General features: G+C 38.0%; 2 protein-coding genes across 3 annotated transcripts in view; both read left to right on the top strand.

Annotated features, from left to right (window-relative positions):
• Positions 1-4079, top strand: part of prkn (parkin RBR E3 ubiquitin protein ligase) — a 156249-nt gene extending 152170 nt beyond the window's left edge. The window contains exons 10-12 of the mRNA XM_059566728.1: positions 1221-1307; positions 1604-1721; positions 3767-4079. Of these exons, the coding sequence (XP_059422711.1) occupies positions 1221-1307; positions 1604-1721; positions 3767-3876 (315 nt within the window). The 3' untranslated portion in view covers positions 3877-4079. The remainder of the gene's footprint in view (positions 1-1220; positions 1308-1603; positions 1722-3766) is intronic.
• Positions 4080-10111: 6032 nt separating this feature from the next.
• LOC132157390 (E3 ubiquitin-protein ligase UBR2-like) overlaps positions 10112-26663 on the top strand; it is a 35933-nt gene continuing 19381 nt past the window's right edge. For both annotated transcript variants that reach the window (XM_059566726.1, XM_059566727.1), the window contains exons 1-10: positions 10112-10268; positions 12336-12595; positions 14598-14676; positions 16016-16126; positions 16364-16494; positions 17805-17943; positions 21128-21190; positions 21362-21482; positions 21751-21858; positions 24014-24102. In XM_059566726.1, coding sequence (XP_059422709.1) covers positions 10185-10268; positions 12336-12595; positions 14598-14676; positions 16016-16126; positions 16364-16494; positions 17805-17943; positions 21128-21190; positions 21362-21482; positions 21751-21858; positions 24014-24102 — 1185 coding nt within the window. In that variant the 5' untranslated portion in view covers positions 10112-10184. The remainder of the gene's footprint in view (positions 10269-12335; positions 12596-14597; positions 14677-16015; positions 16127-16363; positions 16495-17804; positions 17944-21127; positions 21191-21361; positions 21483-21750; positions 21859-24013; positions 24103-26663) is intronic.

Genomic DNA, 26663 nt, shown 5'->3' with positions numbered 1-26663 from the left:
AAGGGATAGTTCACCCAAAAATGAAAATTATGTCATTAATGACTCACCCTCATGTCGTTCCAAACCCGTGAGACCTACATTTAATTTCGGAACACAGTTTAAGATATTTTAGATTTAGTCCGAGAGCTCTCAGTCCCTCCATTGAAGCTGTGTGTACGGTCTACTGTCCATGTCCAGAAAGGTAAGAAAAACATCATCAAAGTAGTCCATGTGATATTAGAGGGTCAGTTAGAATTTTTTAAAGCATCGAAAATATATTTTGGTCCAAAAATAGCAAAAACTACTACTTTATTCAGCATTGTCTTCTTTTCCGTGTCTGTTGTGAGAGAGTTCAAATCAAAGCAGTTTGTGAAATCAGGTTTCGCGAACGAATCATTCGATGTAACCGGATCTTTTTGAACCATTTCACCAAATCGAACTGAATCGTTTTAAACGGTTCGCGTCTCCAATACGCATTAATCCACAAATGACTTAAGCTGTTAACTTTTTTAATGTGGCTGACACTCCCTCTGAGTTCAAACAAACCAATATCCCGGAGTAATTAATGTACTCAAACAGTACACTGACTGAACTGCTGTGAAGAGAGAACTGAAGATGAACACCGCGCCGAGCCAGATAATGACTCGTTCACGAGTCAAGAACCGGTTGCATCAGTTTTCTCGGGCTCGGTGTTCATCTTCAGTTCTCTCTTCACAGCAGTTCAGTGTCTAAAATATCTTAAACTGTGTTCCAAAAATAAACGGAGGTCTCACGGGTTTGGAACGACATGAGGGTAAGTTATTAATTACATAATTTTGCAAATTGGGCGAACTAACCCTTTAACGCTTGACTTTAAGCCTTTAAATTTAAATAAATATAAAAATATAGAATTTGAATGCATTAATTATATGTTGTATTAGCTTGAGCTAAGTTATAATGCATTATAATACTTATATATTCAGAATTACACCTTTCTAAAGTATAATGCATGGAAACACATGGCTAACATCCAATTTCAGATGTAAGATGGACTCTGCAAATGCTTTAATTTAACAACTTTTTATGAAAAGATGTAATGGCTATTAACTTACATTATGGATATCTATATAGGGCATTATGCATAAAGGCTTCACATTTAAGTGTTACCATAATTATAAAATGCTAAATAGCATACACTTTACTAATAACAAGCTGTGGCTTGTAGTGGTCAGTACTAGTAAGTGGTTTGCTGTTTGTGTCAGTTTGTGTTTTGCAGGGAGTGTAAGGCAGAGTTTCACGAGGGCTCCTGCAGACAGAGGACACACACGGCAACAGGAAGTGCCCTACAGGTGAGGACTTCACACTTTTAATATTAGTTCATCACATATGCATGGATACAGTTCAATTTATGTTGGCTAGATATCATCAGTTATCCCACAAGGTGAAAATCTGGAGCAGCCCAGAGATTCTAGTCGTAATGGTGTCGGTGCAGGACAATGCTTACAAGCCATTCATAAAAGAATCATATAAGAGAGGAATTTAAAGCTCTTTAAGATCAAATCTGTCTTTCTCAATGTGCTGTGTTTGATCCCTGCTGTGTGTGTGTGTGTGTGTGTGTGTGTGTGTGTGTGTGTGTGTGTTTCAGGGTTATATTGTAGATGAAGAGGCAGCTCTTCGTGCTCGCTGGGAACAGGCCTCACAGGAGACTATAGCCGAAACCACTTGCCCCTGCCCCAAATGCCAAGTTCCTGTGGAAAAAAATGGTATGAATAGTTTTTACCTTTTATCGTAGTATTAGTAACTGATTCATGTAATCTGGATTACATAATCAGATTCTGAAAGTGCTTGTAATTAGATTATATTTTAAGAGTCACTTACTTTTATTACATGATTGCATAATATTGACACTATGGCAGTAAATTACTAATAAAAACAAAGTTCTGGCATGAAATTCTCTAGATAGCGCAGTCCCATAGGTCTAACTCAATCCCACATAATGACATCATTATCACATGGCACAGCTGATTGGTTCTCTCCTGTACCGGTAGCCAATGAGCTTGCTGCTCAGCATTCAATTATATGACTAATGCTTGCTGTAACAGTTGCAGCATGCTTCAGAAACCCTTCACCTTCCCCAGCTCCACTTGTATAGATCTGCTACAGGGTGATCATGTGCTGCGGGGGTTATTAATGTTATATGTGCAGCAGCAGTATTTCTTACATGCTCACAGCAGCATATTGTGGATGTATTGTCAGTAGCAAGTCTCACTACTTGCTCTATAGCAGCAGCAGTGTAGAAAATCTATTCCACCGAAACCAAATGCATTAACATTGTCATACACATTGTCATGCCAATCCCTCAGAGAGTTGACATGACAGAAATACTTTTTTTATTTTTAAAATTGTCCTTTTTTTAAAATGCCTATGGCTAATTTGGGTTTGAAAATTCTTCCTGATTTATGGAATTTAAAAACACATTTGCATGTTCACGGTCAGTTAATGGTCACATGACATGCAGGTAAATAATTAATTGTTCTATTTTTATTTATTTCTTTATTTATTTTTTTTATTATTTTTTTTTATCTTACATTTTTGTGATTTAAAGTGACAGTTCACCAACTCACCCACCAAAAAATAAACTGTCATCATTTACTCCCCTCATGTTGATCGAAACCAGTATGTGTGTCTGTCTTCTGTTGAAAACAAAAGATATCGACCAAAAATTGAATGGTAACCATTTAGTTCCATAGTATTTCTTTCTTTCTTTATTTCCCAAATTATTGAAGTCGATGGCTACTGTTAATTGGTTATCAACTTTCTTATAAATATATTTTTTGTGTTCAGCAGAAGAAAAGAAACTTTTACAGGTTAGGATTAACATGAGTATGACTAGATGATAATCTTTGGGTGGACTGTCCCTTTAAATGATTGTTAGTGTGTTTTCAATGTACAGACCTTAGTTCCTTCATGAACTTGAGAAACCCTGACAAAATGTCATGTTTAATGCAATTCATGTTGTTGGTAACAAAGAATATAATACCTAATCTAACCCTTAATCTAATTCATTATCCACAATGAGCAGTATACCGAACTCAACATGTGAAATACTGTATCCCACAATGCAGTGCGCTTATATAAGTCTTGCTTTTCCATTGTGATGAATAAACCTGGAAAAATATCAGTGATTTAACATTATATTCTGGAAAATTTGATTCTTCTTTATTATTTTACTTTAATATTTTGAAATATAATTCACATTTTAAAAATATTCATTATAATAAAAATGTATTATATAATAATAATAATAATTAATTAATCATGCGTTATGAGGAAAGGTTATTTGGTCTTTTAAAAGAAAAAAAAATAAATCAAAATTTTACTCAACATTGTCATAGAAGATTTTTGTTTCCCCAAAGACCCTTTTAGTGAACAGTTCTTAAAAAAAATTCTTAATGTGAAGAAAATATTAATAATCTTAAAAAAAAAAAACTCTGCGCCACAATAAAGAACCCTTTGTGCGATAACAATTTTAGTTTTTAAATGTTAATTCACAGTTTGTGCATAAATATTAAATGGAACCATTTATTCCAATAAAGAACGTTTATTTTTAATCACTGTGGAAACCCCTCTTGTATCTTATATTTAAGGGAGTGCACTATTTTAAAAATGTTGGTGTAATACTGTGTATGTGCACTGAATCACACAGACTGCTCAGTCATTAATAAGTTATCTTTGTTTTTATCCTTTACCTTGTAAAGTGCACTGTAAAGATCCAGTTTGTGGTCTTGTCCTCTCTTATGTTGCTCAGGTGGCTGTATGCACATGGTGTGTCCGCGTCCGCAGTGTAAGTTTGAATGGTGCTGGCTCTGTCGTGTGGAGTGGAACAGAGAATGCATGGGCAACCACTGGTTCGGATGAGCCAGATACGCTCTCACCATGAGCTAAACTCAGGAAATGAAGCCAAATGGAAAACCTTGCAGGACTCTAGCCAATCATTAGCACTGTCGAAACATTAGCACTGTTGTGAGGTACATATCATGAAATGCTGCTGCCATTCACAAGTATCTGTGGTAATCTGATGGAATAAAACTGTAGTCTTATTAAAATGTTTTAATGAAAAATGAGTCATGTTTTCTTTTAAGTCATCGAATTCTAACATTGATATGCTGACAGGAGTATTACTGACTGCACCTTATAATCGCAATGAAATGTTTCAATTTTTTTTTCTCACCCTAATCTAGCTTTTTTATTGTATTTTATTTTTGGTTGAAAATTTATTTTTGTGATGTTAAAGGTGAATTTTCAGCATCATTACTCCAGTCTTCAGTGTCACATGATCCTTCAGAAATCATTCTAATATGATGATTTGCTGCTCAAGAAATATTGATTTTAGAACTTCAGTTACATTATGATTCATGATCAAAATGGGAAAAATGGGAGGAGAAAAAAAATCTAACGTCTTCAGGCTTAAGAACTGTATGTAGAAAAAACATAAGGCATCCACCTGTTCTCGGTGTATGTTTATTTTCCATGAAGTTCAGCTTGTCTGCTTGTGTTGTTTTCCATTGCTGATGTAATTTGACATCTGTCAATGCATGATGTCACTGCATTCCTGTCATGTCATCCTTTACTGCTGCAGTCTCTCGCTGTTGTCTGCTCATTAGTATCACCAGGGCTGGATCATGAACCGAATCAGCGGGGCCAGTGTCCAGAGAAAATGAACACCAAGGCCCTCAAATCCAGTCCAAGGCTGAAAAAATCAATAACTAGTTTATGCTACTTAAAATAGATGCTGGTAATGAAGACCATTATAAAACTGTCACTGGTGATTCTTATGATGCTGCCTTTGAGGGCAGCTTAGCTAGCTATGTTTCAGAACAAGTCCACACAAGCCTGTCTGTGTGTTTTCTGGTTTACATGATGATTAGGTGGCCCTTGATGGTTATTATCTGTTAAACAGGATACTCAGTACTGGGGCCATAAACGGACCCTAAACATAATCCTCTGCTGTGCCCTGTGACCTCTAGTTGAACATTATGAGGAGGGTGTCACTGGATGTCTAACACACGTGCTTAATGACTCACAGAAAAGAGTAACTGAGAAACAAATCATCTGAAGACACCGCCCATTACTGCTGATTTTTTGCTCTACTGGCTGCATTGCACTTCTACTTAGTTCATGTTTTGAGCTGTTAGTTCACTCTTCTAGCAACTTAAGAAGGAAGAGAAGATCTTCAGGAGCTCTCAGCTGAATACAGCAGAAGAATGAAGAGATTCGGTGGAGCTGAACCTGACAGGCCTGAAAACCTTGAGCTTGAACTGACCGATGGAGTCTCTAGTCAGGTGAGGAAACAGCTTTCTGTCTTTGCTTGAATCTGCTATATTTTTTCGAATTGAATTTTATTGAATTGTTCGGTGTTCAAAAAAACTAAACAAAAACACGGACAAAAAAATAATAATGTACGGTAAAACACCAAACAGCTGTGCCTGACGGTTCTTTATTTATTGTGTATACAGTTGAAGCCAAGTTTACATACCCCTTGCAGAATCTGCTAAATGTTAATCATTTTACCAAAATAAGAGGGGTCATAAAAAAAGTATGTTGTTTATTTAGTACAGACCTGAATAAGGTATTTCACATAAAATATGTTTACATAATTGTCAACAAGAGAAAATAGCTGAATTTATATATTTGTCACTCAGTTGTCTTGAAAAGATGGATCTCAAATTCATAGCCATTGTCGGAAAAGTTTCAAATACACGAAAATGTTGGAAAAACAATGAATTTTGAGGACCAGAAAGATTTTATTTCTGAAGAGCAGCAGGCAGTTTAACAGTTCAGGACAAACGAGACAGTACTAAAACAATTACATGCATTCTGTATGATCCCTTTGTCACAAAATGCTCCAAAACGAGAAGATCAAAATGCATTTATGAGTTCAAAATACAAACAGAGTAATTCACTTAAGGGCAAAATAAAGCAACAGAAAACATGTAAACAATAAACCAGCAACCACAGACAAGGAAAACCAGGCTTATATGGATGAGTTAACAAGGTAAATGAGACACAGCTGAATGTAATGAGGCTTGACAGTCAAGGCAAGGGGTGATGGGAACTGAAGTCCAGGGCAATAAATAAAACTAAGAAGTGTGGCCTCTAGTGGCTATACATGGGCACACCAACTAGACGCTATGACATTACCCCTCTTCTAAGGAGCGGAGACCAGAAGCTCCCAAAAAGTCAATTAAATCCCAGAGAGAGGCGGACCCTGGGGAGGGATGGTGGGCCAGGTCCAGGTTCAGGTCTATGCAGAGAAAGAGGTCTAGAAACAGAGGTAGGTCAGAGGGCCAGCAGGGCAGCAGGCAAAGGTGGGCTGGAGGAGTTGATGTTCTGATTATGAATTGGTAGACTATTCTACTCAGGATGCCTGAGTGTATTGTGGAGCTCTGCAATATCTCACGGACTGGGTATGGGCCAGAGGAAAGTTCCTGGGTCGAAGTCAAGGATGTTCTTGACCCATCACTTACCACTGAGTTTCACGGGACCCATCTGGATAAGCCAGAGGTCACCAGCTGAATCAGCTTAGTATTGACTCTTCCCATGAAACTCCATTTCCCATCATCCCATACTTGACTTTCATTACAAGCTCACTGTGACGAGTGGGGCGGGGCCGAGAGCCGTGGGAACAGGAGCGAGGCCGGTGGAGTGATTGGAAATGAGCGACACCTGCTCGACCCACCGGTCTCGAGTCCCACGGAGGAGACGGAAGGATATAAAACAGGAGTGACGATAGTGACGTACGAGAGAGGACCAGTGTAACGATATAAAAATTCAGAATCATCGGGAAGAAGGAGGCGGGAACCGGCGGACAATCAAACTGAAACTTTAATTACAAAATAAAAACAAAACAGCGCAACAGCCCCTCGCGGACGACTGTCACGCACAAATAAAAAGCAAACACAAACTAAAGCACAGGCCTGGTCCTCTCTCGTCCATCAAAGTTATTTAAGATTATTTTAATTATTTTAAATTGTAATAATATTTTAAAATATGACAGTTTTTACTCTATTTTTGATCAAAACAAATGTGACTTCTAAGATACTTTAAAAAAATACATTATTTTAAAACATTAAAAGAAATATATTAATGGTTCCAAACTTTTGACTGGTATAGTTTCGCTGAAAAATAAATAAATAAATAAATAAAAAACTATTTTATTTTATTTTCCCTGAAATCAGCCGTCTGTATACTTTGCTGCTGAGAATGATGCTGTCGGGGCAGTGAGGATGTTACTGCAGAATGGGGCGGACATCTCTGCATGAGACTATAAAGAGAGAACGCCTCTACAGACGGCTGCTGACTTTGGTAAGGTTTTTATAACTCTATAAAGTCAGGCCTGATCTGTGCATGCTCTCCAGCTCTAACAGTGAACAAATCTTGACTGGTGTCATGTTTTGACTTCTGTGTGTTATGTACAGATCGGAGTTTGGAGCAGATGCTGGGGTGCAGGACTCAGATAGACAGCTCTGCATTACTGCCATGACTGCTAAAATGACCCCTGTGGTGAGGAATCAAGGATTATAATTTATTTCAGAACAAGTTAATCAGCAGCATTTATGGCATTACATGTATTCACTTAGCAGATGCTTCCAACATGACTTTAAAATACTAGCAAACCCATTAATCCAAGACAGACACAATACAATTATTGCTACTTTATTTAAAATATATATATATATATATATATATATATATATGCACATCTAGCATTTCTTTATATATATATATATATATATATTTTTTTTTTTTTTTTTTTTTTTAAAGTAACCTTACAAAAGGAAAAACTAAAAAGTAAGAAGAATGCATGTAATTTGAAATGTCAGTACTAACATCCACAAATGCAGGATAAAACTAGTGTGCTTGTATGTGTATGCTTGAGATTTCATTAAAAAACAAAAGTCATCACCTTAAAAGCCTGTGTGTGTATAAACATTTTTTTAATAGGGGAGATGGGGCTCTATAGGAACAGCTGGTCAGTGGCAGTTACCATAGATACTCAGATATAATGTCAACACCTTTTGGGTCTCCTGACTGTGACACACAGAGCACCTGCAGCTGAATGCTGCCACCTGGCCAGTGGCCCAAATAACACTGCTTCTATATCTCAGGTTTCACTGAGACTCCACAGGTGGCCTCTTTCTTGTGTGCTAGGTAACCATGGGACCACATGGACAGTGTTACGGTAATCATAGAAACATAAGGACACAGGGGTTTGCACGCCCTGTGCTCAGTCACTTCTGAATGCTACTACAGTATTTTAACATATGCAAGGATAGAATTTTGTTCATTAAGCAGAGCCAACAACAATTAGGCTGCTTTTTCCAGCTCCAACATTAATCACGATATTGCAAAAAAAAAACAAAAAAAACCAAAAGACAGTAAAAGACACTACAATACCATCTATTAATATACATTACCGTTAGAACTTTTGAGTTATTATTTCTTATTTCAATGAAATGAATGCCTTTATTCAGCAATGATGAATGTCTGATTTTATTCTGTAGGCGATGGGACCCTTCATTGTCATGTTGGGGAAGATTGCAGGAGACGTGCTGCGTTTCCTTTTTCTCTATATAGATATCTTCGTTCCGTATGCCTGTGCTTTCTGGATCATATTTGGAGGTACATCACAAAGACTCATAGTATATAACTGTATATGTGTGCTGCTCTCAGGTTTAGGTTTTGCATTTCCTGAGCTGCTGTACAGCCTGCATCGTATCACGCTGGTGGACGAGAATGAGTGTGATGTCATGCTGGATGTGGATTCAGTGATGGCCTACCTGCTCTGTTGATCATTTCTGGCTCTGTCTGCTATTCTCTGTGTCAGTTTACTGATTGCTTTGCCTTTTGGCCTCTGCACTTATAATGAACATCTGTGAAAACATTTGCAAATATGCATGGGTTCATTGTAAATATTTGTTCATTTTTATTGACACTGCCATTGATATAAAATGAATGTCAATGGTGTTTCTGCAGCTACTGATGATGACAAGAAACCCTAAGTGACAATGCAACCAACAGCAGACGGCAAAAACACTGCAACTAATGAATGCACTACAGCAATAAACATTTAATCCACAAGGAGCAAGACTAGGAAAGGACGTCATAATTTTGCAACCAACAGTTGTTGTTTTGCTTTTTACCACTGTAACAGTATTTGCATCTTTGTAGAATGTTTTTATTTTAATTATTAAGATTTGAATTATAAAATGTGAAACAAGATCTTTAAGTCTCTTTTTATTTACTCATGTATAATCAAAACTGTTTGTTGAGCACCAAATCATCATATTAAAATGATTTCTGAAGGATCATGTGCCACTGAAGGCTGGAGTAATGATGCTGAAAATTCACATTTACATATTCAAATACAAAACAGTTATTTTAAATTATATATAGATAGATATAGGTATAGATATAGATATATAGATAATGTTTATATATATATATATATATATATATATATATATATATATATATATATATATATATATATATATATATATATATATATTAGTCATTATTATTTACTGATAATCTTCATCTTCTGTAAAACGCCGAAATCTAATTTGTGTTCAAATTCACAAATGTGACGTCATGCGAATATAATTAGACCACTACCGCTGTGAAATGTTCAATAGGTATGGTCAAAAGTTATGAATGATGTCGCTATGCTTATCAAAGAAAAGGTACTGTATAATTTCGATTTGGTCCACAACACATAACATCAGGACAAGACACTTGCATATTGTGTAATAATCAATGACATAACGCACTGTACAAACATTTTCCTTAAATAAGCAAAAATATAGACATTATAAGCAGTCCCTAGTCCTCTTTTTAAAAGAGCTGCAATAACGATTCTTTAAAAATCCACTATGCTTCACAGCCTTCACACCTTAAAATACTGTATATGTAGGAAAATACAGAAATAACAACATAGGGGTTGTGAGGGACAATTTAATTATTACGTGAGCAATTCTTTTAAAATACATGCAGAGAATGTCTGATGTGAGAGGGCGCGGCTATCATTGTGGCTCGTCACCAGGGAAACAGCTGGGACACTTTTCCATGAGTCAGCTGAAAAGTTTTCCAGTTCTGACGGAAGCAGAGCGCGCGGCTGATTTCCGCTTCCTCCTCTGCTGCTTCTGCTGGTCACTGAAGTAAAGATGGCGGCGGTCGAGCCAGATCGTGATGCACCGTCCGCTCTCTGCAGCCAATTCCTCCATTTCTCAGCAAAGGACACCGCTGCGGTAGGCGACAGTTTCATAAAGACTCTCTAAAATGTCTCTCCTGCTGAATTATATGCATTTGTTTTCCGTAATCGATGCGTTGGCGATGAATTTTCTGTTTTTCTCGCTCCTCGTCTCGATTGTTTTGCTCAGTGTCGTTCTGCTAACGCTCTAACAGCTAGCCTTGTGAGATTGACACTCCGTTTACGAGAATATCTATTTAATATAGCTGCAAGTAAAACATTCTTTCGTTTCTCGCGTTTTGAGTTGAACTTGTGGTGTTGCTGACAAAGATGTGGACGTTCAAAGAGATCTGTCAAGAGTTAGATAAAAACAACTGGGCAGCTTTGTCCATCGTCTTTACGTCATGTAGTTTATGGTGTAATTAATATTGCCTCACAAACAGCTCTTTTAACAAAAATGTAAGTTGTATTTGTGGTTTCTTTCTTTGTATAGCAGTTTATTGTGGTTTACAAACTAGACATTAATTTTATAGCCCAGTTACAAGTTTTTCATTTTGTAAATTGGATAAGCCACTACATTTACATGCCGCCGCATCTCTCTCAAACACATTAGTAGTATGTTTTTACAGTTGCTGGATTGTTTATCAATGCACTTTAGCAGTAAATCCAGGTTAGTCACAGAGACTGCCAGGTTCTGCTGGCTGTGCATTAGTAATCCCTGTTTCCTCAGCAGGTGGGTGTTGTGGCACATACATGCTGTTGGAAATCAGCTAGGTTGTCACAGTATTTCCTTAAGGAATAACCTATTGAGCTTCCTATGACTGTCTTCTAAAGCATGCAGCATATTAACTGATATAAACACTCTACATAAAGAGAAAGGAAAACAAGTTGCTGCCTGTGTGTTATATTTCTGGAAGTTTTTTTTTTGTTTTTTGTTTTTCTCTCTCCCCGAGCGCATTCTGGGATTGTATTCTCAATTAAAAATATTTGATGCTGTTATAAAGTGTCTAAATTAAGTTTTATATAAATATATATACATTTTAATGCAGCTTTGTTTCCTTTTTTCATGGCCATGATGGTTAAAAGCTGAGTCTGTTATTAAGTAATTAAGCTCCTTTAAAAAAAAAAAACTAAGCTGAAATGCTGAAGTTTGTGGTAAGATCTTTGGAAGTCTATAATGCTCACCAAGGCTGCATGTGGTCAAAATACAATAAAAATGGTAATATAATGAAATATTATTGCAATAATTAAAATTTTAAAGCTGTTAATCCAGTGTCACGTGATCTTTCAGAAATCATTCTAATATGCTGCTTTGCTGCTCAAGAAACATTTCTTCTTTCTTATTATCAATGTAGAAGACAATTGTGCTGCTTAACATTTTTGTGGAAAACATTGTACATTTATTATTCAGAATTTACATGTCTGGTCATTGCTATCACTTTTGACTGATTTATTGCATTATTGCTGAATAAATGTATTTATTTCTTTAAAAAAAAATTAATGGTAGTTTATATGCACATCCATATGAGATTAACATAAGATGCATTCTATATTAATGTATAAAGTTGTGAGGTCTCTGCAGCTATAAACAACGAAACTTATTTATTTTTTATCATAAGTTTTTGTCTAATTTAAGAGATAAATAATGTGAAGGTTGATGCTTGAACTTTAGTCGACGTACATTTTGAAAAAGAAGAGTAAAAAAAAATTGAATTTGTTTCCCATTTAATTATCTGGAAATAAGCCATAACACATGGTTTTGTAACTAATGTGTATATTTAAGATTATTTGCAACTTTTTTTTATTTATTTTTTGTTTACCCACAAAAAGTATACTGTTATTGTGAAATAAGGTTTTGGTCATCTTGAATGATCTTTGTGTCATTGTCCCACTTGTGTGGGAAATAGAAGTTGACCATGTTCCAGGTCATGCAAATATAAAACAGCAGTGCAATCAAAGACTGGCCACCTGAGCACTATTGTTCTTTTCAAGCCTGACCTTTGTCCAGCTGACCGTTTTACTTTGCCAGTTATGGTTTTAGTTTATTTTTTGGGCTCTCTGTGTCTGCTTTTGCTCTATAGCACTGATTAGCAGATAATTAATTATTTATTTTGTGTGTGTGTAGAAATGGCTGCAGGTGAGCAACCTGCCCAAAGAGGTGTACCAGCACTTGGCCTGCTATGTCCCCAAGATCTACTGCCTGGGCCCCAACCTGAACCCTCAGAATGAGGACCTGCTGGCTCCGCTGCTGCTTCAGAGCCCGCTGGAGTGGTACCTGTGCGGGGAAGAGCCGTCCGTGGGATTGGCCAAGCTGGAACAGAACAACCAGCCCTCACAGCTCTGTGGCCATGTGTTTAAAGTGGGAGAGCCAACATACTCCTGCAGGTACAGTCCATGCTTCATCTCTTTCTGATCCATCCAAAGAAGGGTTGATTCTCACATCTAGACTGCGTTCACAATGATTCTTCATTTGTTTGATTTCAAAAGGCAGGAGAGACAAGACGTTGTTCCAAAACGTAGTGAGCTGCACGTTCAAGATTTAATAGGTTTTGGAACCAGTCGAAAGTTTGGCATATTTGTTTCAAAAGAAGTCACATGTGCTTACCAAGGCTGCATTTATTTGATCAAAAATACAGAAATGCTAATACCATTTCCAATAACTGTTTTCTAATACAATATATTTTCAACTTGAACCTGATTTTTCAGCATCATTACTCCAGTCTTCAGTGTCACGTGATCCTTTAGAAATCATTATTTTCAAATAAATTATGTTCTATTGAATCTTCTATTCATCAAAGAATCCTGAGAAAAGTCACGTTTTCCACATAAACGTTAAGCAGTAAAAGCTAATATTAAGAACCATTATTAAAAATGAGCATCAACATTAATTGAGCAGCAAATCAGCATATTAGCATGATTTCTAAAGAATGCTATGACACTGAAGACTGGAGTAATGATGCTGGAAATTCAGCTTTGCATCACTGGAACTGGTTTTCTGTTTGAATATGTTTCCTTTTAAATTGTAATAATATTTCATGATATTAATGTTTTTATGAAATAAATGCAGCTTTAGTGAGCATAAGAGACAATGTATAAGTATGCATTTTTCCAAACATGGGCAGTTGAATTAATACATTTTTTTAAACTTATAATTTTTTTTCTCTATGCAAGTCTTCAGCCATGCGTGTATGCTGTTGAAGATGTTGTAGCCGTCTGACCTGGGATACTGTGGGTCAGTGTGTTTCCACAGACATGGAGGTCTTGGCTGAATTAGGTCAGCTTGCTGTGAGGTTAAGTCCTTTAGTCCTTAGTTAAGTCCTTTAGGCAAGATCACTGTAAGCCGGCTAAGAGGCCGGAGGTGACTGGAGTATGTACTGTTCTGCTCTGTATCTTCGAGAAACAATTAAAAGGGCTCGCACACATCTTGAATGCTTCATCTTGCTGGTATTATCAGATTTGAATCTGATCTGGCTGATGTGAGAAAGTGAAGTGAAGTGACATTCGGCCAAGTATGGTGACCCATACTCAGAATTTGTGCTCTGCATTTAACCCATCCGAAGTGCACACACACAGAGCAGTGAACACACACACACACACTGTGAACACACACCCGGAGCAGTGGGCAGCCATTTTTTATGCTGCGGCGCCCGGGGAGCAGTTGGGGGTTCGGTGCCTTGCTCAAGGGCACCTCAGTCGTGGTATTGAAGGTGGTGAGAGAACTGTACATGCACTCCCCCCACCCACAATTCCTGCCGGCCCGGGACTCGAACCCACAACCCTTCGATTGGGAGTCCGATTCTCTAACCACCAGGCCACGACTTCCCCTATATATGAAATATATCTTGCATCCTAAGAATTTGTGCAGGTGTTCATTTCCATCCTTTCATGTAATTTTTTTTGGTATTTGCTCTGAGATGGCTTCATTTATTTTATTTGGAGGAATCATTGGCTCTCATTCACTAAATGTGTACGTCTGAGTGAAATCTCTACTAATTTTAAGCAACAGTTATTGATGAAACAAATCATGATTCATGTGTAGCTTTCATGCTATTTTTATTCGGTTTTTCTTCTAAATTTGCAAACAACTGAAACTGCACAAAAAATCATAAAAGGCTTTGTAGAAAGCACTTGTATGGAAATAAATAAAATGTATTATATAGTAAATAATAAACTGTCTGGGTACCTTTAAGATACTTATTTCAGCATACTACAATTTGGGACCCATTCATTTTAATTTTAATTACTATTTAAGACTGATAGCACATGAATTGGGACACTGTCTGCAATACTGTGAATGCATGCCATACTGCCTTAGAGTTGGGTCAAAATGAGGTTCAGCTTCAGTTCTACTCTGAGTAATTCATTTAGATTTTTTTTCCTTTTTCAGGGAGTGTGCAGCCGATCCGACCTGCGTGCTGTGTATGCAGTGCTTCCTAGGCAGCGTTCACAAAGAGCATCGCTACAGGGTAAGAGGAAATGGAGACATACACAGTTGTCACTTTACCGCTCTTAAACATCTCCAGAGAAACAACTGCAGAGAAAGTGTCAAATACCAAGAGTTGGGTCAGTCCCATTTGGAGCAGTAGAAGCTGGCTGCACTAGTGCCACGTGGACCCTGACCACTTCCTAACAAAACATTCTTGTTCACATTTGTCCAACCAAACTAAGTCAGAAAAGTCATTATGGCTCAAACAAAATGATGAATTAAAAAAAACAAAAAAAAAAAAACAATTGTTTAAACTGAGGGCTGTGACTCATGGTGCACGTCTTTGTAAAGGTTACAGGACAGATGAAGCTGTTGCATTTGTGAAGATCAAACAAAATGAACAGCCTGCTTTCTAATTTAAGTGCTGTTTTAGTTTTACCCCGACTCAGATTTTTGTAGCAGCTTTGTTTGAGATGTTGTTGACGTCATACAATAAAAAATAATAATAATAATGTTACAAAAAAAATCATGAAGGTAGTTGCAAAAATGACTGGAAAAGGTTAGTTCTGCATTTCTCTGTGGAGTATCATATTTGATGCATCAAGCTTTATTGGCTCATACAGTGTGATCTAGTGGAAAAAAAAACCCATGTCTACCAAACTGAGGAAAAATTCTATTTGGTGCAGTTGCTAATATTTTTAAAGCCAAAAAGTAAGATGACACTTTTATAGCTTGTAATGTAGGTCAGTGAGATCTTTATAGCAGACTACTGACAACAATGCAGAGTAATATTGGTTTTCATTCTATATCTCTCAGTATTGTCTTACTAAGGTGATATATTTTTAATTTAATGATCAAGTCTCTGTAGTTTTTATTGTGGTGGCAAAACATATAATGCAGTGCAATAAATTGGCAAGAGGTGAACAAATAAGCATTAACCACAAGCCTCATATTTGATGCTCACAATTTAACATGATTTTTTTTAATGATGTATGGATAATCAAGTAAGTTGCTTCGGTCCAGTAAGTGTCCAGATATTAGTGACAATATAAAAATGACTCTTACCTTTTGCAAAAATCATTTAGAGTCCCTAGAGATTTGTTTGAAATGTCAGGCAATATTATTTGGCTTATAGGGTTATTAACTGTTTAATGTGTCCCAAAGTTTGTGGTGTCTCTGTGACTTAACCCTAGCGTGTGAAAGAAAGTGTGTTTGTTTTAAGGAACACTACATCAGACAGTCATGAGTCTCTTGACTAATGCCTTCCTCACAATGACAGGTCTGTTATTTCTAAGGCACAGATGTAAGAGGCTTGAGATCAGCTCTGAGTTGTCATGTGCTGCTGTCTTTGAGTAAGTGGCTCTTTGTGCTCTCTGTAGATGACCACCTCAGGAGGAGGAGGCTTCTGCGACTGTGGCGACACAGAGGCCTGGAAGAAGGGCCCTTACTGCCAGAAACACGAGCCCAATATCAGTGACTCTTCCCAGAAGGTAACACACCTCTTCAACAAGAGGAATGGGAATTAATAAGGAATTTAATGAATCTGGTTTAAATGCAACTGATTCGAAATACTTCTTAATTCTCAATCACAATATCTCAACATTTCACCCTGATGTAATAGTCATAGGCACAACATTACATCCTATTAACTAAATCTTGAGGATTATTAGAACAGAACATGGGTTTAATTGGAAACCAACCCTTGTGTTCCCTGTTTTGTTTGGCAGGATCCGTTGGCTAATCTGTCTGATGAGATGATTGCTCGCACATATAATGTTTTCTCCATCATCCTCAAATATGCTGTGGACATGCTCACCTGGGAAAAAGAGGATGAGCTACCTGAAGGCCTTGAGCCACCGTAAGACACATTAGCACTCATACCAGGTCTCTTAACCCTCTTTAGTGTTTGAAGAAGGGTCACATATTGGTGGTTCGTGATCATTTTTGACCAGAAACAGTAAGAGTGTTACTTTTTTTTTTTTTTTTTAAATGAAATTACGTAAAACTGATTTCTCTGAAATTACTTCTGTTGTGATTTTAGGTCGCGTTGCTCTTTAGATTTAGGGCCCTATCATACACCCGGTGCAATACGACGCAAGGCACAGCGCAAGTGTGTTTGCTAGTTTCAGTCCGGCGCGGTTCGCATTTTCCCATCCAGTGCCACTTGTTTAATTAGCAAATGCATTTGCGTTCATTTTTGAGCTCATGGGCGTGCTGGTCTAAAAAAGCCAACCGTTTATCCATAGTTAAAATAGCAAAGTGACGTGACAATCAGCCAAGTATGGTGACCCATACTCAGAATTCGTGCTCTGCATTTAACCCATCCGAAGTGCACACACACAGCAGTGAACACACACACACACTGTGAGCAGTGGGCAGCCATTTATGCTGCGGCGCCCGGGGAGCAGTTGGGGGTTCAATGCCTTGCTCAAGGGCACCGAAGTCGTGGTATTGAAGGTGGAGAAAGAACTGTACATGCACTCCCCCCACCCACAATTCCTGCCGGCCCGAGACTCGAACTTACAACCCTTTGATTGGGAGTCCGACTCTCTAACCATTAGGCCACGACTTCCCCCAGAGATTCAGTGTTCCCGCCCAGTTTCGAACTGGAGACCATTCGCATGTGAGGCGAACGTGATAACCACTTCACTACGGAAACCCGCGTAAAAGTGTGCACCGACGCCGTGCGCTTTAGACTTTGCATTTAGATCGTTAAAATAGGGCCTATAATTTGTGTACACTTCTTTATTTTGACAATATTTGTAAATATTGGAACTAAACTGTACACTTATTTGAGTTATTACAAAGAAAATATATGAATTTATCATTTATTTTGGCCAGATTACTGCCATCTGGCTAAAATAAATAAATTCCACTAATTGCCAGTAGATGGCTGATGTTTTCTATGCATCCAAATGCTGCACAAGAATTCTAGATGTTATGCTTTGAAAATGTCTATTATCTTACCATCATTTGAAGTGTTCATTCAGTTCATTTTGAAGTATTATTTTTGCAGTAATGCTTACAGTCATAGACATACATTCTTTTCGCTCTATCTCTGTCTGTGCATGATTAGGTGTGAGTCTCACTGCATGGTTGTATGATTGCTTTTTACTACTGCATGTTAGTATATTGGGAGAAATGTAACTTGCTCATTTTGTTCTCAAGGGCACGTGGAGACACGTACTACTGCATGCTGTTCAATGATGAGGTCCACACGTACGAGCAGGTCATCTATACACTACAGAAAGCTGTGAACTGCACTCAGAAAGAAGCCGTCAGTTTTGCCACCATCGTGGACAGAGATGTAAGTTCTCTTGCTGTTACCTCCACAGTAGTCTCCGCCTCCGATGTCACGACCACGGACCGCTGGCTGAACGTCTGATGTGTAGGGCAAACAAAAGTGGAAACTTCAGTTTCAAAGTCGTCATTGGATTGGTTGAATTATACAGGATTTCCGGGAAATCTGTGTGTCACGTTCTTTAACTCTTTCTCCGCATGCATTTTTTAAAAGAAAGTTGCCAGCCATCGCCAGCGATTTTTGATGATTTTCACTCAAATTTGATGGACTCCAGTATATTTTGCTGTATGAATATTTGAATATGCAATGCACTAAAATAAAGATCAGAGCCTATACTTTTAAATAAAAAAATCTGTTTTATTCTAGCTTAAAGCCTTCTTTTTTGAACAACATTTGAATATAGGAAGTAGGGATGGCGTTTTCCACAAATATCACATTCGAATATTTGAGCTCACAAAAAACGAATATTCGAATATTCGTTTATTTAAATTAAGTTTAATGAGTCAGACGTTATTTTTCAGCAACATTTGTTTTCGTCATTTTGAACAAGCTTACACACAATAAGCTTGAACATTACACATCGTGTTTTGTAGCTGAAAACCTTTAACAATGCGTGCAAACAAACAAAAGTACAGATTAAAAGCAAAAAAAAAAAAAAAAGTGAACAAAGAAAAAACGTAAAGCAGCCTGCAGCAATTAGGCTATTGTACAGAATGTAGCTTACACTTAACTTTTAAACTGTCAGCAAATCTTTTTTGCTTTTTTTTCTATTGTTTTACATGTTCTTGTTAAGAAATACGGGCATGTAAACATGATCGGGGGAAAGTCGGCTCCTTAGTCTGTTAACAATAAGGCCGGCTGCGGAGAAAACGCGCTCTGATGGCACAGACATTGGCGGGACTCACAAATAACAGTGTGCTAAGCGAATAAGTTTTGTGAAGCGCTTCGTGTTTTCGTTTCACCACTGAATGGGATCCTCATCTGGTGGAATACATGGCTCCAGCAAGAACTGTTCCCACTCGTCTGGACTGGACTCTCTGTAATCATCGCTGAAGAACTGGCTCAGCCTTTTCCGACGAGTGGGCATTGAATCCTCTTCATCGTTGGTGACGCACCACTCGCATCAAGGAAAATGTTCTGATAATGTTCAAAAAAGTTTTTTTTCTTACTTCTCTCATGTTTTCATCGAGAAACCTGAGATGTTTGTGCCGAGGGTCTAGGGCAGACGCGAGAAGAGGAGTTTTCACTGCATTCTCCAAGTTAGCGGTGTTTATTCGTTGCTTGAGAGATGCCGCAACAATGTTCTTGGATCACTTTCTGTGATTCTCCATGGCATATTTGAAGTACTGTAGAAGACCGCAGTTATTTTAGGGGGCGTTCACATATCGCGTCTTTTGCATGCTCAAGTTCGTTATTTCCAATGTAATGGAAGCGATGCGCACGCGGTGCGACGCGGTCCCGTTTTTTCCAGGCTGCTCTGCACACCATCGAGTTAAAAACATCTCAACTTTCAGAATGCCGCAAGCGCACCGCAGGTCATGTGACAAGAACTAAACATTCAGCTTCATCCTTTCCTGTAACAACGTTGAAAGCTCAGCCAAGATGAAGGAACACCTGATCATAGCTGTATATGGATTGCCATTTTGAAATAAATTTAGTAGCAGAGCTACTGAAAGCGATTTTTTTTTTTGTGCTGCAAATCCATTTATCCTTTGCTGAAACTTCCACGTCTTCATGGAGAGAACTCGTCGCCTTAGGAGCGCTTCTGCCCGAGCGCTTTGGAAAGAAGGAGAAAGCGGCGCGCATAGCCTTTTCCACGCGTTATTAGGCGCGATATGTGAATGGCCCCTTAATCATTCATTAATTATTTTTTGCTTGCATACACCTTCAAATATGCCATGGAGAATCACAGAAAGTGACCAAATTAGGTTTTATTGTGAACTTTTTATTTTTTTTATTTGCGAAATTAGAATATCATTTTTATTTATCGAATAATTAGAGCAGAACGAATATTCGAATGTTCGACTATCCGTGCACACCCCTAATAGGAAGGTTCAATAAAAATGCATAATTTTGAGCAAAATCGAATTTTTGTCAAAAACTACATCTGGATAATATTCAGTAGGATTATTAAAGCATAAATCCAGTAAATTGCTTCCATCAATACCTCCAAAGCTTGCACAGACACATACCATTTCCTGGATCAACATTTTACTCTGTAACATTATGCAGTTTTCATTTTATATGCTGTCTATTGCTGTTTGCATAAGAGATATGTTTCTCCCTCCTTTTCACATGTGTTTTTGTTCAGGAGGTTTTGTACTCTTTCAGAAGATGTGTAATATCACCCCTGAGTGTATAACAGTGAAAACACGAAAAGCCGTAAAAACTCGTCAGTGTTGTCTTCTAAATTACGAGATAACTCGTCAATGGTGGGGAAAGAGTTAACGTTTTGCCTGGAAACAAAAATGCTGTGATGCCAAATCGACCTAAGCCGTCGTGTTAACAACTGTGACGACGAGTGCTTATCAGGATCAATTAAACACTGGATTTTCAAAAGTATGTGAAATAGTGCTGTCAAACGATTAATCGAATCCATAATAAAAGTTTTTGTTTACATTATGTATGTGTAATGTGTATATATGAATGCACATATTTTGAAAATATTTAAATTTATACATTTTATATATTCTTATTTTATATATAAATATATTTAATATAAAAACATAACATTTTTCTTAAATACATACATGCATGTATTTATATATACATAAGTATACACACATTATGTAAACAAAAACTTTTGGATTTTATGGATGTGATTAATTGCAATGAATCATTTGTCAGCACTAATGTGAAATATTCGAAGTTCGCGGCATAGAATCTTGTCAATCTTGAAAATGTCCCGGAGTTTTAGACATCGGTCTGTTATTGTGGCGACATTTCCACGCTGGTCTCGAAAGTCTCTAAACGTGACGCTGAATGAAACCAACTGTGATTGGTTGTTTGACATGTCAGTCAAACGGCCTTAAGGGGCGGGCCTTGCATGCCAAGGATTCCAGACTTTCAGCTGTCAGACTGAAGGTCTGGCTACGCGAGACTATTTCCACAGTGCCACGATTCACGCTGAATGTTAAGCACAGCTTGTTTTTGCTTTTGTTCATTGATTACTTCTGTTCACTGTATTCAGGGCAGGAAGTCTGTTCGCTTTGGGGACTTCCAGTTTTGTGAGCAGGCCAAATCTGTTATAGTGGTGAGTCCTAAACAATCACATATCCCATCAGTTTACCTCAGATGTGTGAAGCGATTGTGTTTTTTACTCTTTGTACTGAAAGGTCTGGTTAACTAGGACACTCATCAAGTTTACTCCCCAATTTGCTAAATTTGTAAATGGAGTTTGTTTGTTTGGACACATGTTTTGCAGAGGAACACAAGTCGGCAGACAAAACCTCTGCGGGTTCAAGTCATGCACTCTTCTGTAGTGGCTCATCAGTGTTTCGCACTTAAAGCTCTCACCTGGCTCGGCCAAATCATCAGATACTCAGGTCAGTTATTATCAGTTTACCAAACGCTACCACCAGTTTTAGGTGTTTAAATGGGTAATGACATTTCATTCCACCCTTGCATGCACGGTGCATGCATCAGTGTTGGCTAGTGTCAGCCATTTCACACACACACACACACACACGCACGCACGCACATAATGTGGAGGCAAATTAGATTTATTTTGTCATGAACTCTTTCTTGTAGCAGTGTGCCTTGTGTCAGTGTTTGTGAAGAATCAGTGTCTGAGTTTATTGCTGTTCCTATCAGATGCTCTGAGGAGGATCCTGTGTCAGGTGGGTCTGCAGCGAGGACCGGAGGGAGAGAACTCTTCTCTAGTGGACACGCTCATGCTCTGTGACTCGAAGATGTGGAAAGGTGAATGAATGAATGTGCTGACATCAGCTCTACTGAGATTCTGCAGCACTGGAGAAACCCACAGCCCAGTGAATGCCACAAAAGCATGTTCATATCACACACTACCCCAAAACCAAAAGAAAAACTGATTACCGTTAGTATTCTTGGAAAATGAAGTATATTTTAGAACTAGTGAAATTTATTTGGAGTATTTATCCAACTATTATTGCATTTCATGGCTGACAAGACTCATTACTGTCATGTGACTGTACATTTTACATTTTTATTCCCTTTATTTTTAATTGAGTGTCTTTTCATTCCCTGTGTTCTTGTTACACATTACAGTAAACTATATGTAATTAAAAGCAACTTACCTAGAAAGTACATGTTGTTAAATAATATTGCTCAATACTTAACTTTTGGCCACGACTGTATAATTTTGAGAATTACATGAATATTAGTTTTCAAAAAGTTTGCTGCTAAACTGCTTTTAGATCTTTGTTTCAGTTGTTTCTGTGATGTACTGAAATATAATTACAAGCACTTCATACGTTTCAAAGGCTTTTATCAACAATTACATGACATTTATGCAATGAGTCAGTATTTGCAGTGTTGGCCCTTCTTTTTCAGGTCAGTATTTGCAGTGTTGGCCCTTCTTTTTCAGGTCAGTATTTGCAGTGTTGGCCCTTCTTTTTCAGGACCTCTGCAATTCGACTGGGCATGCTCTCAATCAACTTCTGGGCCAAATCCTGACTGATAGCAACCCATTCTTTCATAATCACTTCTTACAGTTTGTCAGAATTAGTGGGTTTTTGTTTGTCCACCCGCCTCTTGAGGAATTTCCACAAGTTCTCAATGGGATTAAGATCTGGGGAGTTTCCAGGCCATGGACCCAAAATTTCAACATTCTGGTCCCCGAGCCACTTAGTTATCACTTTTGCCTTATGGCACGGTGCTGCATTGTTCTTCACCAAACTGTTGTTGGATTGTTGGAAGAAGTTGCTGTTGGAGGGTGTTTTGGTACCATTCTTTATTCATGGCTGTGTTTTTGGGCAGAATTGTGAGTGAGCCCACTCCCTTGGATGAGAAGCAACCCCACACATGAATGGTGTCAGGATGCTTTACTGTTGGCATGACACAGGACTGATGGTAGCGCTCACCTTTTCTTCTCCGGACAAGCCTTTTTCCAGATGCCCCAAACAATCGGAAAGGGGCTTCATCGGAGAATATGACTTTGCCCAGTCCTCAGCAGTCCATTCACTATACTTTCTGCAGAAGATCAATCTGTCCCTGATGTTTTTTTTGAAGAGAAGTGGAGAAGTTCTTTGCTGCCCTTCTTGACACCAGGTCATCTTCCAGAAGTCTTGGCCTCACTGTTCGTGCAGATGTGCTCACACCTGCCTGCTGCCATTCCTGAGCAAGCTCTGCACTGGTAGCACTCCGATCCCGCAGCTGAATCCTCTTTAGGAGACGATCCTGGCGCTTGCTGGACTTTCTTGGACGCCCTGAAGCCTTCTTTACAAGAATTGAACCTCTTTCCTTGAAGTTCTTGATGATCCTATAAATTGTTGATTTAGGTGCAATCTTAGTAGCCACAATATCCTTGCCTGTGAAGCCATTTTTATGCAACGCAATGATGGCTGCACGCATTTCTTTGCAGGTCACCATGGTTAACAATGGAAGAACAATGATTTCAAGCATCACCCTCCTTTTAACATGTCAAGTCTGCCATTCTAACCCAATCCGCCTTGTGCTCGTCAACATTCTCAACTGAGTTAACAAGACAATTACTGAAATGATCTCAGCAGGTTCTTTAATGACAGCAATGAAATGCAGTGGAAAGGTTTTTTTTGGGATTAAGTTAATTTTCATGGCAAAGAAGGACTATGCAATTCATCTGATCACTCTTCATAACATTCTGGAGTATAAGCAAATTGCTATTATAAAAACTTAAGCAGCAACTTTTCCAATTTCCAATATTTATGTAATTCTCAACTTTTGGCCACAACTGTATACTTAACAGTATGATCTACTTTAAAATGAAGTGTAACCATAATTTCTTGTTTGATTCTTTTGTTTTCGGGGTGAATTATGACCGGAACATATCCTTGATGGGTTTTGTGAGATTCTCCAAGTTAAGTTCTAATTTAAGTATCTAATCTTGTGTTTCCTGCAGGAGCGAGAAATGTTTACCACCAGCTCTTTATGAGCAGCTTACTCATGGATACCAAGTACAAGAAACTTTTTGCAATTCAGTTTGCAAAGGTAAGACTTCAATTTGCTATGGCAGATATGTCTTTATATTGACAGTTAACCACACGAAGGCTCAAAAAGTGGAGAAGATTTTGCACTTTTACCCACTAAAGTTTGCGTTCTCATGATAACTGAGTAATGGGATCAAAAACAGTGTAATTGTGACTTTATCTCACAATTCTGAAAAGAAGTAAAAATTGTGAAATATAAACTCAGAACTCTGGCTATTCCAGGTTCGCATCTCACAACTGCAAGTTTATATCTCACAATTCCGACCTTTTTCCCCTCAGAATTCTAAGTTTATATAAACTAACAGTTGTGAGCTATAATTTAAAGACTTTTTCTCGGAAATTGCGGTTGCAAGTTATAAAATCCAATTCTGAGCAATTATTTTCTGTGGAAATCAACAAAATGTTGTAGATTAAAATTGCTGCATCATTATATGAAACTGAATTGATGTTAGATTGTGCGGAGGTTGACACTTGAATAACCAGTTCACTTTCACTTCACACTCAGTTTGATTCAGCTGATCTGGGAGGATAAGAGAGTTTGAGCAGCCGTTTGCTGTTCAGGTATCGTCTCAGGGAGAGAGCATGTGTAATATATCTCTATACTAGGGTAATACTATGAGTTAGCGGAGCTGCTCTCGCTGTCTTTGATTCGCTGCCAGCTGCAGTCCTCCAACTGACCGAGTCATGTTGTGGCCTAGGGCTGGACGATTATGGCCTAAAATCAAAACCTCGATTAATTGAACCTTTTACCTTGATTATGATTAATGAATGATTATTTCGTTTCTGTTTTTTTTTTTTTTTTGCCCTCATAGTTCACTGACAGGGTTTGTACTGTAAATATGATTGACTATTAAAGGTGAGATATTTTTTACTATTGAAAGAGCGATTTGTCATCATAGCTCACTATCAGCAGTTATTTTATGTTCGTAACATTTCTTACAGATTATTGCTCGGTGTAAGAGATAAAGATCAGATAAAGATAAATTAGCACAGTACCAGTACGAGTGATTGCGTGTGTGAATTAGTCATACTGTCTCTATATTACTGTGAAGCTGTGGGTTGTAAATAGCATAGTTCCTTCAAAAGTATAAAAATATGCTATAATAAAGTTTTGAGATTCTAAGCTACTTTAGTGATAAATCACAGGACTAGTTTCTGCGTTCCTCTGTGTGTGCGATCTTCACAGCTACTGTGAGTTTTCGTGCCACAATGCAGCTGCGCGATCTAGGGCTGTCAAAATGGCTGAAAAACTAAGTTCGAATCTGCAATTAAATATTATCCAAATTCGAATTATATTCGATTTTATAATGCATAATTTTAGTTAGGGTTAAGAAAAGCTTTTGGCTTCTTAGGCCACAAGAGGGCACATTGGGCAAAATATTAGTAATGCACGTTTATTCAAAGCATAAGAAAATATGACCGTGAAAAAAAGTGCATAATATTTAAAATAATGTTTATAAACCAATTATAATTAAGTAGCTTAAAGAACTATAAACAAAACAGCACCATGTGTGCATGCATAGTTTAATTCAAAGGGGTGAAAGCCAATAACACAGAGTACATTTTTCATTTAAACACGAGATGTAGTAGGATGGGGAAAACCCACCATAAAGTCTCAAGAAATGTTTATGAAAAAAACTGAACCCACCTTAATTTTACATGGCTTTCTAAACATGCGGCTCTATTGTGTGAGACGCGAGTGCAAGGGTAATAGAAGACGTCCCTCTCTAGAAAATGCGTGAAATAAGCGTTCTGTGTGAATAGCTTGGTTTCAGTTTTGACATAAACAAGATCTTCTCCACATTCTTTTTTTTTCCGCAATATTTTGATTGAACATCGCAGCACAGCTGCATCTAGTTGCTTTAACTGTATATGTTAACAAAAATATTCTAATGCAATGACACTTTTATGTTGTCATCGCATCTCGTGCGCCACTGATAAAGGCCAAAGTATAATTTGACCATCCGCGTCCGCGCACCTTCCGCATTATATAATTTTCGTCATCAAGAGGGCTCGCGGACAGCCGCGCATCCGTCCATGCGGTCTCAAAAAGTGCTGTCAACAGCGCATGCACGAGGTGAATGATGATAGTGGTACTGCTCGCCTTCTGAAAGCTGTGCGGATGAGGCTGTGTGTGACGGAACAGAACGCGGAATGTGAAGTATACCCGGGGCGGGCCTTAAAGCTGCCTCCTTAACGTACACCTACAATTCGAATGCAACATTTTTGCATTTGAATGTGGATTTTTTTTTTTTTTCTACGAATATTCGAAATTCGAGCTAACATGGTAGCTCGATATAATAATCCACATCCGATCATCTAATCGCTTGAATGTCCAAACCATAAAACAAATACAACTGACAAAGTTTAGTGAAGAGACAAGGCCATCACTATGTGTTGAACCGGCGTTCACCTCCGTGTTTTGCTTTTATGCCACTGACTGGACGGGGCAGAGTCACTACACACGCGCTAGTATGCTTTTAAGGGGGAAGTGTTAACAGGATTAAAAAAACGAAATAACCGACATGGGAAAATTACGTTGGTTAGAGGTTGTGAATTTCG

This window comes from Carassius carassius, chromosome 14 (genome assembly GCF_963082965.1).
Source record: "Carassius carassius chromosome 14, fCarCar2.1, whole genome shotgun sequence".
Taxonomy (NCBI): Eukaryota; Metazoa; Chordata; class Actinopteri; order Cypriniformes; family Cyprinidae; genus Carassius; species Carassius carassius.
This window is presented reverse-complemented; position numbering and strand designations above follow the sequence as displayed.